This window comes from Ascaphus truei, chromosome 3 (assembly GCF_040206685.1).
Source record: "Ascaphus truei isolate aAscTru1 chromosome 3, aAscTru1.hap1, whole genome shotgun sequence".
Classification (NCBI taxonomy): Eukaryota; Metazoa; Chordata; class Amphibia; order Anura; family Ascaphidae; genus Ascaphus; species Ascaphus truei.
In genome coordinates, this window is record NC_134485.1 from 245,738,672 (window position 1) to 245,754,436 (window position 15,765).

General features: G+C 42.5%; 1 protein-coding gene across 2 annotated transcripts in view; it reads right to left on the bottom strand.

Moving 5' to 3' along the window:
- The window catches only part of ATP10A (ATPase phospholipid transporting 10A (putative)), a 214,056-nt gene that overhangs the window by 127,943 nt on the left and 70,348 nt on the right, over window positions 1-15,765 (bottom strand). For both annotated transcript variants that reach the window (XM_075590558.1, XM_075590559.1), the window contains exon 2: window positions 12,262-12,466. In XM_075590558.1, coding sequence (XP_075446673.1) covers window positions 12,262-12,466 — 205 coding nt within the window. The remainder of the gene's footprint in view (window positions 1-12,261; window positions 12,467-15,765) is intronic.

Below are 15,765 nucleotides of genomic sequence, written 5' to 3' on the forward strand. Positions count from 1 at the left end.
AGGTTCTCTCTTATAGGCAAAATGAATGGTGATCCAGACACAGTCACTCCTGAGGTCTGACAGAGAGATCTAGGAGCTATTTCAAAAAGGGTTTCCCCCAATGATACGGATTCATCTACTAAAGTCTCCTTATCTTCTTCTTCTTCTTTTTTAGAACAGGCCCAATCGAGCAACTCAGCAAGGATAGACAAGACATACCCCCTTTGGGAACAAAAGTACACCGTATACCGAACACATAGGAACGAGGAACAAAAAGAGGTTCAGAGGGTCAAGAGGAGGGAGGTACATCCAGCAAAAGAAAAGTAGATCCCTAATTAATATTCCTGATCCAAGTAGCATCTACAACCTTTCCACTCATATACTAACTGAAAGTCAGACTATGCTGCTGAGTAAGGGTTTACATTTCCTATGTCACCTATTTCCAAACCACGTGCCTTTGATCTCTTTGTGGACCTGAACTGCTTCATTCGTAAATTAACACTGAAGCGGTTCTTTTCCATCCAGTCCACAAAGAGACCTGAGAGCGCCCCCTTATCCCGCAGTAATGAGTTGGAATGTTTGGATGCATGCATGATCTTTTGATGGAATCTACTCAATCTACAGTTATGTCATCATCTCTCATTAATGAATATTCCCAAGGGGAAAATTGTCTTCAACTTATGGATGAATCTCCCAATGTGGGCATTAGGCATACTATGCTGAAACTTAGATCGCTTTTCTACCCATATCAATCTAAAGGTAGTTGCATTGACACCTTTTATAGGTTAGTACTCCGTGATTTGGAAAAACTATTCCATGAATCACCTTATATAAGGAGTAACCTTAGTAAAGGTGAGAATCAAACACTAGGTGAATTGAGAAGTCTTGAGACCTTAGTGGTGAGACAGGCTGACAAAGGAGGGAGCATTGTTCTCCAAGATCGGGATGACTATCTCTATGAGGCCCATAGACTCCTGTCTGATAGCAAGGCCTACAGTACCCTCAATAGTGATCCCACCCTCCTCTTTCAAGCACAACTCTGTGGTTTACTTAAACAAGGTCTGGATGACCACATTCTTAACAAAGATGAATTTAGATATTTGTATATATATCTAACCCACGGATACCGATATTTTACCACCTTCCAAAAGTGCACAAGAGCCTCGTAGACCCTCAAGGTAGGCCCATCATATCAGGGGTGGATTCAATGATGTCAGGGGTGTCCAGATATGTAGACCACTTTTTACAGTCCTATGTGGTCCAACTTCGGTCATATCTTAGAGACACCCTTTATGTCATTGACTCCATCTCTTCCATTGAATGGAAACCAATGTATAGATGGGCCACCTGTGATGTTCAATCTTTATATACATGTATCGAGCACACAAGGTTCTCGAGGCAATTGAGCACTTTCTTTCGGCTGATATTTCCCTTCAGCCTAATCAATGCATGTTCGTTCTGTCTCTCATCCAGTTCATTTTGAACAATAACTATTTCCTGTTTGAGGATGTCTTCTATCTCCAGACCTGTGGTACGGCCATGGGTACCATATTTACCCCCAGCTATGCGAACCTCTTTATGGGGTTCTGGGAATCAAAAAACATCTGGAACAATGCACTGCTGGGGGCACGTCTGGTATTCTATGGCCGCTCCATTGATGATCTCTTGACCATCTGGGATGGAGATGGAGACTTTCTCAAACAGGCAATGGATGACTTAAATAACAATGATCTAGGACTTAGATTTACTTATCAGAGTCACCCCCATGAAATTGTATTCCTTGATCTGGTTTTATCAGTCGACGTGGATAACATCATTCAAACTAAAGTTCATTTCAAGGATGTAGCAGTGAATGGTTATCTCCATGCAAGGAGTAACCACCATCCAAAATGGATTCAAAACATCCCTTTAAGTCAATTTAATAGACTCAGACGGAACTGCTCAACTCTGTCTGACTTTGAGAGTCAATCACGTTGACTGATTTCCGAGTTCATCTCTAAAGGGTATGACTGATATGGTCCTAGAGTCTTATCACAAAGTGAGAGCGAATAACAGAACAGATCTTCTTCACAAATCCAAATTTAAAACTACTGTTAATGATCGTGGTAATAAAATGTCTGCATCTGATGGTGTCAAATTCATTACTAAATTCAGTGAGTACTCCAGACAAATTACAGATGTGCTCAATCAGCACTGGAATGTAGTCATGTGTGATCCACACTTGAACAAAATTCTCACCCCTAGGGTTCCTGTCATTTTTCACAAAGCTACCAATATTAAGAACCAATAGGCCCCCAGTAGACTTAGGGAATTGGCCCCCACAATGGATCGTGAGGTAGGTCATCTAGGTAGCTGCAGATGTGACAGGTCTAGGTGTATTATGTGTAAACACATGACAGTATCCCAGTCCTTCTCATCCTCCTTTCATGGGGACAATTATTCCATTCAAAGTTCCATCCAGTGTCTGACCACTTTTGAGGTCTATGTCCTGTCATGTGCCTATAATATCCAATATGTCGGACGGACCAAACAATCCCTTTGTCTCAGATTCCTGGAGCATAGACGTGCGATCATCAAGGGTACTCTTACTCATTGTGTGCCCCGTCACTTTTATAATGTTCACTCCAAGGATCCTGCGAGTCTGAAAAATTGTGGCATAGAAACGATCCCCAGTTCCAAACTAGGAGGAGACAGATTCAAAACCCTGTGTATACGTGAATCCTACTGGATTTACCGGTTAGGTACACTGGCACCACAAGGGTTAAATAAATGCATAGATACCAGCATTCTAGTCTAGTGCATCTCCTATGCACTCGGTCAATTAGGGCAACTATTTTTATTGCCCTAATAAGTTCTTTCTGTCAGCCTATAATATTATCTAACTGATTGGTCACCTTATGTGGTTATATCAATATTAATATTTCTACACATATTTCACCCTATTGTTGGTGTACCCGCACCCAATCTCTCTGCTATATTTATATTTATATCTATAATACATTTAGTCCTATGTACATTCCAATATCAGGTTGCTTTGTGTTTTCAATGGCAGCAAGTTTATTTTATATTGTATTATAGCCTTCAATGTTCTAGTGTGCAAATGCTGCTGATACTAGCTCTATTCAAACTTAATTAATTTGATTTAATAAATTGGCTTATAAATTTAGTGCATAGCTGCAGGAAGATTCAAATGGTATACTTTTGTTTAGTTTACATATAATAAAAGTTTTTTATAATTTTTTATGATTATTATATAGGTTACCATGATTATATTTAGAGCATTATGTAGTGTCATTTTAGATCTGTTTATTCTTGTTCATTGCTATGTGGAACAGATTTTTTAATTATTTGATTGTTATTTAACATGTCCATTTATCTGTTCTATGTTGATGAACTTCTTCACGACATGATAGGCTGCTGCCGCTGTGTTTCAGCTTTAACCAATTCACTGTGATTGCCCACAAGGGTATATAATGCTCCAGCAGGCAGCAGCCTATCATCCTTTGAAAAAGTCACTCACGTGACGAAACGCGTCAGGACGTCGAGACGTAGTGACGCACTGACGTCATCACCCAAGTTGTAGGCTGTCTCGAGGTCTGTCAGTTTTTCACTATACACGAGGAAAAGCAGAGGATACTTCCGGGCAAAACAGAGCTCTACTAACGGAGCTGGATGTTCTAAGGTCTGAGTGCTGGGATTATGGTTTCACGTCAGGCACATGGAGTGAAGTAGCTGATATCTGGATATCTTCCTACTACATCGGATGGTGTATCCGTTACCTGACTAACACCACCACCCCTCCTGCTCATACTCTGACTACCATCCTCCATCCAGCCATGGATAAGTATCCTTATTCACTGCTTGTGTATATCTACAGCAGTTACCTGGCTTTCTATCCTCCTGTAGTCTCAACTGGTTAACAGATTGTCTCCCTTGAATGCTTTTTTACTTTTTGAAGTGAGTGCAATTCCTGGCGAACACTCTCTGTTTTTTAATAAATTGTCAATTTTACAAACAATATTATGCCATGGAGCAGGTGCTTCTTTTTGTCTTTGTTTTATAGATTCTCCTGATCTGGCTAGATCAACCAAGAAGCAGCCTACTCCACATTGTGACTGACAATTAATCTTTGTATCTGGACTTTTTTCCCCTCATCTATTTCCATCATTTGGACTGGTTTGTTCTCTGATATTCATGTTATATGGTTTAATTATTTAATTTTCTAATTGTTTTAATTATCAATTTAGTATTATTATACAAGCGCTATTTGATTATTTAATAATTTTGTCCAATTCATTATCACATTAGAACTCACTTACCACACTTAGAGTGCTACTCTTTGTTCCTTGTTTTTGTTATATATATACTGTATATATATATATATATATATATATATATATATATATATATATATATATATATATATAAAACAAAAACAAGGAACAAAGAGTAGCACTGTAAGTGTGGTAAGTGAGTTCTAATGTGATAGTGAATATATATATATATATATATATATATATATATATATATATATATATATATATACACCCACACACGTGTATATATTTTAATACAAGTATTTTAGAAAACCCATTTTGAATAGTGTAATATTTTAGAGATCAAGAAGGCTTTCCCTTTTCCATAGCTTTAGGCACATTATGCAAATGAAATACAGCAATATATTGTACTCTTGCATTTCACAATGTTCTTGAGACGAAAGAGGAAAAGTACTTAAGAGCGTTCTGGCTAAGTTACTGGTGGCATTATAAAAATAGCAACTAAAGAATATAGCCAAACAACAACTATTAACTCCGATGTTAAGACATAACATAACGAAAAGACTGCAGGGGATAGATGTTTTCTCATGCGGCAATCACTCTGCCACTCTAAACTCCAGCTCATGACATAAAACATTCCATAAGCAATGATGGGTGCGGTGGCAAAATACTCTGTCTAGCAATACAGAAAACACATTGATTCCTTGCTCACAATGCGAGTCCTGTTAAATAGTTTAGTAAACTCCAGTGGTTGTGACTAAAATGTAGTTAGGGTGGGTCAGAGTTAAAGTGGATGTTATGACAACACCAGAAAATACTCAATTTAACTACAAGAGCTACTTGTCCTTTCCTATGATCATTATAAAACACAGCAGCTTGAATTGGCAAAAGGAAACTCAGCCTAGATTTAACCTTTTAGTGCTCACAAAAATGTTCATTCCAGACACCCCCTCGCAGGAGACATAGGTCCGAGGGGGACTGGAAAATATGGACCTGGGGGGAGTGAGAGGTTAGTAATTATGGACCCTGGGGGCAGGGACAGGGAAGGGGTTGATAGTTATGGACTTGGGAGGGGGGGGGGAGATAGTTATGGACCTGAAAAGGGGGGGGGGCAGGAGGGGGAGGGTGAAGATTGTTATGGACCCAAAGGGGGAGGAGATAGTTATGGGCCTGTGGTGGGGGGGATAGTTATGGAAATGGGACGGGGGATAGTTATGGACTTGGGGGGGGGGTTGGTAGTTATGGACCTGGGGGGGGTGAGGGGGGTAGTTATGGAATGGGACGGGGGGTAGTTATGGAACTGGGAGGGGGGTGATAGTTATGAACTGGGGGAGAGAGGAGGAAGTATGGGCTTGGGGGTAAAGGCCAGGAGTGCAAAAACAGGGGGGGGGGGGAGCTGAGTGTGCATACATGCTGGCTTGGAAGATTGAGGGGGCCCACAGGGGTGCCTGTCAGAGTGGCCTCCAAGCAAGCCCCCTCTGGCAGATACCTCTGCAACACCCTCATGTAAGCCCCCTCTGCTTTTGACAGGCACCAAATGTTAGGGTTGCCAACAGGGGGCCCATGCCCCTTGACTCACTGACCTAGAACACAAGTCCCGGCTGTGCCCCCCAGTCGACGGCCCTGGAACCGCAGCCATCTTTTATTTGCCTTGCAAGTAGTGACAAATGTAAAGAATCTGGAGAGGGATCGTGGATTGCTTTAATGTATAAACAGTTTTGAGAAGATGAATTACCAAACTGCGCTCAGGAATGGACCTTAAAAAAAGTTGTAAAAATAAGTAAAATAAAAGCAGTTTAACTGAAATTTCCACACTTAAAGTCCAAAAGTTATTCCTAGTTGGCGTCGGTGTCTCTTTCTTCCAAAGTAAATTCCCAGGCTCCAGGTATGTAAAAGAAAATAGAAGAGCACACACACAAAACACCTATCTAGTATAGTACTTTCATCTCCTAATAAGTATTAATAGATGTGATGGGATGGGGTAACAAGGTATCTAATAAAGATTAAGCCCTCTGGTTATCACTGAAACTGTGGGGTCCTTGGTAGCTACATAAGCACCATAAGCCAGGGACCAGGATAATACATGTGGGAAATACAGTGACCCCGGCTTTTTTCTGTTATCATGTTCCCTTGGCCATAGAACTGTGAGATTTCTTGTGTGTCAGTTACAGGTGGAACATTTGGGTAGAAATACAATTATTTTGTTTGCAGGAGTTCGGGGGCTGAAGTTGCCGGTAGTCCTTTAATTCTCCCCAGCGAGCAGGCATGATTTGCCGGTACGCGGGGTGAATTACATCGGGGCAACCCAGTGTCCCCCAGGCTCCTGGATTTTGAGCCCATATATCCAAAATCCATTTCCCTTATAAGTATAAGGTTCCCCAATGTGTATTAAAGTGTACTTTATAAGGTTTTAGACTTTGCTATAAGACTCTATACAGTCAGCCAGGGCATCAGTATAGACGCTGGCATGTCTGTATAGAGTCCGTAGTTCAAAGAGGAGAGGATGTCCAGAGGTGAGAAGACGGTTTGGTGGGCGAGGAAGGGTGAATTGCCAAGTCCGGAGAACAAAGGGCACCCTGTGAGGACACCTTTTGTATCTGCCAGACTTGGTGGAGCCTGCCCAGCGGGTGGCAATGAGTTAGCCGGGGAGATACAGCTCATAGGCGCATCTCCCATTGGCTAAATCATATTTCCTGCTCACCCGGCTTTTCGAGCCGGCTTGGAACGCCTCCTCCTCTGACGTCAGCCAAAGAATGAGCCCCTATTCCTATTGGCTGGTGGGGAGGAATTACCACTCTTTGATTGGTCGCACCTCCTACCTGTATGCTAAGGATAGCTTAGCGGATTGTATCTAAGGAGATGGGCGAATCAGAGAACAAGACCATCCTGTGACTTGAGTTGATGAAGCTTGGGCGGGCTTTTCAAAGTTGCTGTGCTAAAATAGCAGAGCAAACTTCTCCGTTTTGAAGCTAGAAAAGCCTGCATCGCAGAGACTAAGTCCCGTCTTTTGCGGCCAAGTTCTACAAATCGAAGTAGCGGTCACTGTCAGGATTTCTTGCCGAAAACAGTTCCATGACTATCGGGATTAGGTCCCAGTCAGGTTTTCTGTTGAATCTCGGTCCAGGATCTCCGGAACAAGGTTCCGATCAGGGAAAGCCCTTGCAAGCGGACACCCTGCAACTAGAAAAGGCTAGATCTCAAACCCCAGATCCCAGTAAGTGTGTATATTTCTGTATTTTGTGTTTTGTTGTATTTCCGAGGTTTTATCCAAATGAACCCCATTTTATTTCACTGCCTTGTTTTGCCTATTGAATCATCCAAAAAATATAAATGTGTTAAAAGACCTGGTCTACCATGATAATAGATTTAAAAATTAACACACAATTAGCAGTGCTTTTGAACAAAAGCAGAAGTTTGAAAGCATACTCTTTGGGTTGTTACTTGGTTTCGTCATGAATGTTGCTGTATTTCATATCCCCTTGCCTGCTGGCCTGGGACTCGTTTCTGGACACAGGGTCTCCTTTGTCTCACGCTCTCCATGATTCTTACGGTGCCTGGGTGTTGTGTGTCCGTGATGTTACTTCTCAGGACTTCTGCGAAGCTGATCTCCTGCCTTAGGTGTCTCAGAAACCTAACTTCCTTTGTCAGAGGCTCAGTGTTTGGCCTTCCAAATGTTTTACCAATATACCAACCCTCTCTGAGGATACTTTTCTACAAATGTATTAATTGATTATCCTATCTGTGTCAGTGAAACTTTTAAGAAGGAACCACTAAAGTGAGTGAGGGAAGCCTGGATGCCCATTCTGCTGTGAACCTCTGATGAAGGAAGTTAGACTTCCAAAATGCATAAGGCAGAAGAGCAGCTTCACGAAGTTCCTATGTAGTGACGTAATAGACGCGTGACACCCAGGCACCGCAAAGAGCCAAGAGTGAGTAAGACAGAGGAAATACCTACTTGATAGGGGTTTTGTGTGCTCTTCTCTTCTAGATTTATGTGCAGATGAATGTACACTACCGACACGATTTATTCGAGCAGGGCTAGTTCCGCAAGCCGGGGGATGCCCCGGCTTGCTAGCCCCACTCCCTCGGCGTGCCGCGCGTCACCGATGCGCGGTCACGCGTCATCGGGTGCCAGCGCCCCCTGCACGCGCGTCCAGGGCTCCCCGAGGGAGCCCTGGTGTCCCGCGATGTGGGGGACGGCGGCAGGGGGTTCCGGGGGACCCGGCGGACCCGGCAGCGGGAGGGAGAGCGCCCCGATCGGAGGGCGCTCTTCCGCTGCTTCGGCGCGCGCCCGGCACCCTCCGGCGCGCGCCAGGTTACTGCTGCGGCCGAGAACGGGCAAATGCTCGAATAAACTCGCCGCAGCAGTAATTAGAAGATAGGCAAGTTTTACAAAAGTGGAGGAGAAAAAGCAGAGCACTACTTCTATGCAGAGAAAAAATAATTATAGAGGGCGTTCCCTTAGATAAAAAATATACAAATGTATTCGATCATGAAGACTTACAGGGACAAATAGCCCACACCTACGTGTTTCACGCCGAGGCGCTTTGTCAACCTTGACAAAGCACCTCAGCGTGAAAAGCCTAGGTGTGGGCTACTTGCCATTGTATGTCTTCATAATTCAATTCATTTGTATATTGTTTTTATCTAAGGGAACACTCTCTCTAATCATTTTTTCTTTGCATAGAAGTAGTGCTCTGCTTTTTATCCTCCATTTTTGTACCCAGTGCCAAGCGGAGGCACACCCAGTACCCCAGGACAAGTGGGACATCTTACCAGGACTCTGCACCTACACGTGAGTCCTTGGTCATCTCCCTCAAATGCCACTTAAGGTATTACCTGTCAACTATTGATGTATTCAGGTCTGGACACTAGAATGTGTCAAATCCTTACCACTGTGCTACGTGGGATTTGTTTTTCCAGCAAATACGACAGTTGCCAGGGATTTCTTTAACATCATTCATTTGTATATCTTTACATGGATACCTGAGGGGTACTTTATTGCAGACTATTGTTCTTTTATGCTATATATAGCGATATCTGCAACTGTTTTTTAAGAGCACTACACAGTTTTTTGATACAAGTTTAAAAAAAGGAGTGGTTTAGTAGGAGTAGCAGCACTGCCTTTGCAGTAGGTGAACCCAGTTCCACTCATATGCCACTGGATGTGTACATCTATCTCCCCGGGTCAAGCACAAAAATATATGTGACAAGTGGCATGCAAAAGGTCCTGACAAATGTTATACACCGTGATGAATGTTAGCAAATTCCATTTTGCAAACGTGAAAACCTCTTAATATTCAAGTGCTCGGAGTTTAAGAACATTTAAAGTAGCCATCCTGTTTCCCCCCCACCCCTTACCTGAACTGGTCCCCTGGAGATGATCGCTGGTCCCAAGAGCCCCCACCCCATCCAGAGGGGAGAGCCCAGGGTGTTTCAACTGCCCACTGGGCTAAATTGGGAAACAATATGGCCCCAGGGGGCCAGCGATCACTCTGGCGGCCAATACAACAGTTATGACTTCATCTAGAGATTATGTCACAGTTTTTCTATTGGTGACCTAGTCGCCCAGCTCTTTTTTTGTGCCAATTGGACTAAAAATATCTCAAGGACCCTAAACCTTGAGCTATGGAGAACACACTGGTTCAGGTAAACGTTAAATAAATAAATAAATAAAAAACAAGCATCCAAAATTGCTGCAGTAAGATGGTTTAGCCAGAGGTATCACAATCTGCAGAGTGCTTTGTTCACAGTGGGGCATTCCTGTAGCATGTGCTTCTGTGCTAGGAAAAAGTATCCACCCCAGGACATGATTTTGTATTTTTCGAATGCCTGCTGTGCCCAGACCCATTATTTTTAAAGGAACAAAGTGATAATGTTGGATACTCCCTAAACACAGCAAGCAACAGAGTATTCACAAGTCTGCACTGACTGTTTCACATCCATGTAGTGTTCTTATCAGCTATTAACTAGGAGTTTTAAAACTTCAAAAAAGCACTAAGAAATGTATCAGACAATAAATACTGCTTCCTTGAAAAATAATAAACAAGGTGTTGACATGGATATGTTATTGTTGGTGAATCAGCTAAAAACACAAGAAAGTGTAAGAATATTTGGGAAAACTACTGATAACTTTTAAATTAAGTAACTGCATGTGCACAACAATGTTCAAAGATTAGTAATGGTGTATTTGTAGCAAACTTTTGCAGGCTACGCAACTAACAAGCCATTTCCTTGGCAGGTCATGCTCTTCTATGCTCCTCTCTTCTGTTCTGCCATTACAGGAGCTGTGCAACCAAACAGTTCATTTAGGCCAAGTCCACAAAGGGATGCTAAGCTTTAGCACGCCTTACCACCCAATAGGAGGAAAGGCGTGCTAAAGCTTAGCACCCTTTTGTGGATCTGGGCCTTAATGTCTGAGAAACTATTATTCAGCTCAAAGCCTGTTGGGCTTTGCTTGAATAAGCCTTAAGGTATCTTAGGCTAAGGCCCCGGTCACGACGATGCTTTTGGCGGTGCGTTCAGCCGATTCCCCGGTCTGCAGCTCACTGCAGGAGCAGAGACCGGGGGGGGGGAGGGGGGGGGCGTGGCGGAGTGATGGGGGCGCGGCCATGATGTCACCCGGCAGGTTCGCCCTCATTGGCTGAACCGCCGGGGGGCGTGCCTAATCGATCGACGCGAGTCCTGCTCTCAATTCTATTGAGAGCAGGAGTAGCTCTCGCGCGAGCGCTGCGGAAACCCCCCTCGCAGCGGCGTCCGTCACAGCGGACGCTGTAGTAGGCAGCGGGGGCAAGGCCTTAGGCTACGTCAATGCTAGTGCTGAGCGCACGGCGCTTGCAGAGTTTAGTTTCTGCAATTTAAATTGTCCCTTCCCCGCTCACGCGGTGCGCCCGCACTCGTGTGCGGCAACGCACGCTCTCCCAAGCTTGGCGAGACAAAAAAAAGAGTTTTAAGCGCGCTCAACAAGCTCCCATACCCCATGCGCGCGCATGCAAAATAGATAGGACATCTGGTGCTCATGCTTGGAGAGCTGGTGACGTCACCGCTCACAAGCATGAGCGCGGTGAGCGCCAGCGGGGACGCAGCCTAAGGAGCCATATTAATCGATGCTGCTATTTCCCAATTCCTGAATGGCCCCTAGGATGGCTGACGAGTCAAAGTAAGAACACGTGCAAAGCAAGTCAAAGGCTGGAGATGTGGAGAAAATGAAGCCTGGAAACGTGAAAAACAGTGTGAGAGGGTGCAATACGGGTAAAAGAAAATGCTAAAATGGTGCACACTGCTTACCCACAATGTAGACAGTGCACAAGCAAGATCCACCCAGTTACACTGCTCATAAATAGTTTGCCCTCAAATGTGGGCGTGGTTGCCTACATACAGCAAGCCCCCTCCAGCTCCAATCGGAGATAAATGGATTGAAGTAGTGCAATCATTGTGCAAGAATTTGGGACTTAAAAAAATAAAAAAAAAATATCACCGCTTTGGGCCACAAGGAAACAACTTAATTGTACTGTATTTCCATCAATCACATTTTTACTACAGTTTGGTTCCGTTTCAAAAAGACTCTCAGATGTAATGTATCAAATAAAATCTTGGTCATTCCACTTGTAATCTTAGTGTTCTAGTTAGTCTGCAATATTTACCAAAGAGCCCCAAAGTTGAAACAAAAAATATATTTTATACACAATACTTTTCTTTTATTGATCGACCTACCTACTTTTGTATATCAATGAATGGATTAAAAAAATAAAATTCTTTAGATGAAATAATTCTTCCAATTGCACAACCAATTATGAAAAAGATGTGTCTATTGACTTTTTTGAGTGAAAACTACATCTGTACTAAACGTGAAATAGTCATTTATTCTAGTTTAAAGACATACAGAAAATACTGGAGTTTAAATCTGCCGTGCCAGAGGTGACTGCAATTCTGTGCAGTTGTAGGTTTGCAATGTATTGTAACCCCTGTGTCATTAAAGTGGCCACCCGTTTAGGTTTTAACTCACCAGTTCAGAGAATCCTTTCACTACTTGTCTTTGCTTTAAGTTCGTTTCTCCATCCAGGTTGGCAGTCTCTATGTGACAAAGTCCATCGGGGTCACTAGAAGATAGCAGTAGTATGTCAGCGGGAATGATTTCATTGCAACGCAGCTGAGCAAAGTCTCCAACTTGAACTTCTTTCCAATATTTCTCAACATATTTTCTCTCACTCCTGAAAAATAAAGAGGAAAAAGGCTTTAATGCTTGAAAACAAATTTTAATTATGATTTTTTTTGTTTGTAACCAAATATCGTATGCTTTGAATAAAAAGAAAATAGTTGTGTAGGAACGGCCTTCTACCAGATGTCAAATAGTGGTGTAAACGATGATGCTAAAGTAGAGTAAAAGCCAAAAGGATTTAAGAAATATCAATATTTATCTTGTCATATTAAATCTTGCATTTGTTAATAGATATGAATGTAAGGTAAAGCATTTAACAAAGTGTGTATATTAATATATGTAATAAATCCATAACAAAGCAGCATTCCTCTGGGCGATGACCGTACCGCTCAAACTCGCCCGCAAAGTTCCACGGAAATTAATACCCCTTTCTTCTTCATGGGTAACACAAAAAAGGGGCTGCTAGCAACTTCTTAACTGACACAATATCACAAATCATCAACACATACTGTACCATCGGAACACAATCTCCCATGCCTGTGCGACGAAATGACCCATTCTCGTCGGTATTACTGTGGGAAACCAAGGGTTTATATAAAATTCATACATGTTTTATACAGTGATAGATAGCTCTGCTGGTGAGGTTGTGGACATTAAGAGGTAAAGTTGGTTTTACTCTGAAAAAGTGCTGTAATCACTGGGTAATATCAGGCATGGAATGCCAGGGAAGGGAAACCTATTGTATGGGAATGCCACTGTGTATTATGTTCCATTGTATGGGTCTGTTATCTGTGTGCACTTTGTTAGGGAATTGTAACGATGCTTGTCTCAAGCAGGAAACGGACCTGCAGAGCCGAGGTAGGAAGGTGAAAGAACCGACCTGAGCCGAGGGACAGAGTCCTGACAGAGTAGCGAGTCGTAAGATGAAGGTCAGGGCTGGCGGCAGAATAGCGTGGATGCCAGGAGCAAAAATGGATGATCCAGCAACAGGGGGCAAGCAAGAGCAAAATCCTGAACCGGAATGTGAAAACACAGAAAGGATTTTGTCAAACCTCATAGCAATAAAGCTGAGGGGGGTGAGTCGATCACCTGCTGAGTGGACTTAAAGTTGGAGCATTGTTTTACTCCAACAGCTGAGAGTCAAGCAGAACTCCGCCCCCCATCTGTGATTAGCCTACCATGGATTGGCTATACCTGGTGTTCCCATTTTGTGAATGGGAATTTCAGCAAATATAACCAGACCTGATTGACTAGAGAGAGCAGGTGGGAGACATTTGCGAGAGTCCCGGTGTGAAGTGCAGCAAAGGATACTGAGGAGATCCGTGCAGGGGTCTGATGCACTAGGCTACATGCTCAGGAGCAGAGAGCTCTCTGGGAGAATCTTCGCAACGTGGAAGCCATGGGCTTCACGTGCAGCATCGGCTTGAGAAGATTTGATTACCGGAATGACAGGGATGAGTCTCGATGACTGTATCCCCCCACATCCGTGGATTATATCAGGGCGGCGAAGGATACCCGCGATCTCTCGCGGAGGAGAGCTACCTGGAGAGCCAAGCTTCGGTAGCCTCTCTTCTTTCTTTGGGGCATTCAGCTTTGGTGAGTGGTAGTCCCCACCACGCAGGGCTAGGTAGGCCGGAGACTACTAGCCACAATGGCACTCTTCCCCTTGGAGTCTGAGAAGTGGCCAGATGACTGCTTTGGTACTGTGGGCTGTACTTTGGACTCAGCTAGAGCCACTCACATGCACTAAGAGAGCCCAGGATCGCTAAGCCTCAGCAGCATCCTGGAGGAAAGTGAATTGCTCAATTGTGTGTATTTTCTCAACCATTCTGTTCTTATGCTGTGTTGCTGGATTAAACGGTTGTTGTACCCGGCGAATAATAAACTTACAGTTTATTAGTTACCTGTGTATCGCTAGTTGTAACCTATATCTCGGGGTAGCCCACAGGAGATGTAGAAGATTTGAGCCTACCCTACATGTTCTGGTGGTAGTGGATAGTGATCTGTTTGGGCACAGATCAGGGATCTCTGCCAGTGAGGTACCCTGTGATGTGATAGCCTGCAAAACATATTTGTAATTATTCCTTTCTATGTAACAGCACAGAAAATTGAAAACATATATATATATATATATATATATATATATATATATATATATATATATATATATATATATATATAGCAACTGTAAATATTCCTGTATATTCAATTGCATGTCTTAGACAGGTCTGCAACTCTGTCTTTCACCATTATCACCCAGCAAACAGCACTTCCACTGCAGCAAGGAATTCTGGGAAATGACATGCAAATGAGCACACAGTGCCACTTTTTATCTCATGCTCACATTACATGAGCAACTGAATATACAGGAATATTTACAGTTGCTTTATGCTTTACTGTGGGGGGTTTTAGTCACTTTTTTTACCCACCATAACCTTAATAGTGGTGGTGATTACATATATATATATATATATATATATATATATATATATATATACATATATATATATATATATATATATATATATATCTATATATATATCTATACATATATACATATATATACATACATAAATACACACACTTCCTTTATGATTGGTGAAAGTGCTGAAGTTGCCTGTGGGGAACAGTGAAAGAGATGCCTTCCCTTGAGAGGCATCATTATTTAAAGTAAGAGCACACAAAATAAGAGCAGTGTTTTCCATTACAAAATAGTAGTACTGTTACAACTGGCCTAAACACTGAAACAGACAACTATTTAGCTCTTCAGCATTGAAAATAATGACAAGAAGTTAAATGAAGCTAAGTCCCACGTAGCAGACAGAAAATGAGAAAAGATCCTTGTTCCCCGACGAGGGAGCCTGAGAGAATGCCCATTCTACTAATGACATCATCATAATCATGCACATATTCCTGCATGTAAGTAATCCAGGCACAAAAATGGGGAACAGTCTATGGAAGGAGAGGGGAGAGGGGGATTGTTTAATACAGTACATACATCAAAGAAAATGTAGTAGCTAAAGGAAATAAAACCTCTCATAAGCTGGACAAATGATTTAAAAATGCGTATGGATGACTACATAACTAAAGCGCTAAAATTATTTTATGATTGGGAGTCTGGAGATTTACCATATCGTCGTTGTGGAGGTAAAACTCATTAAGTGCATTTTTGGCAAAAACTCACTAAATGCTCTTCCTGTCTTGGATTTTCTTCATATTTCTATTGAAAACTCATTAAGTGCCTATTTAGTGATAGTTCAGAGTTACCAAAACATAACTCATTAAGTAGGATTTTAAAATAATGTAATTAAGAACATATAATAGCCTTTTCCTCAGTACTCAAAGAATGTA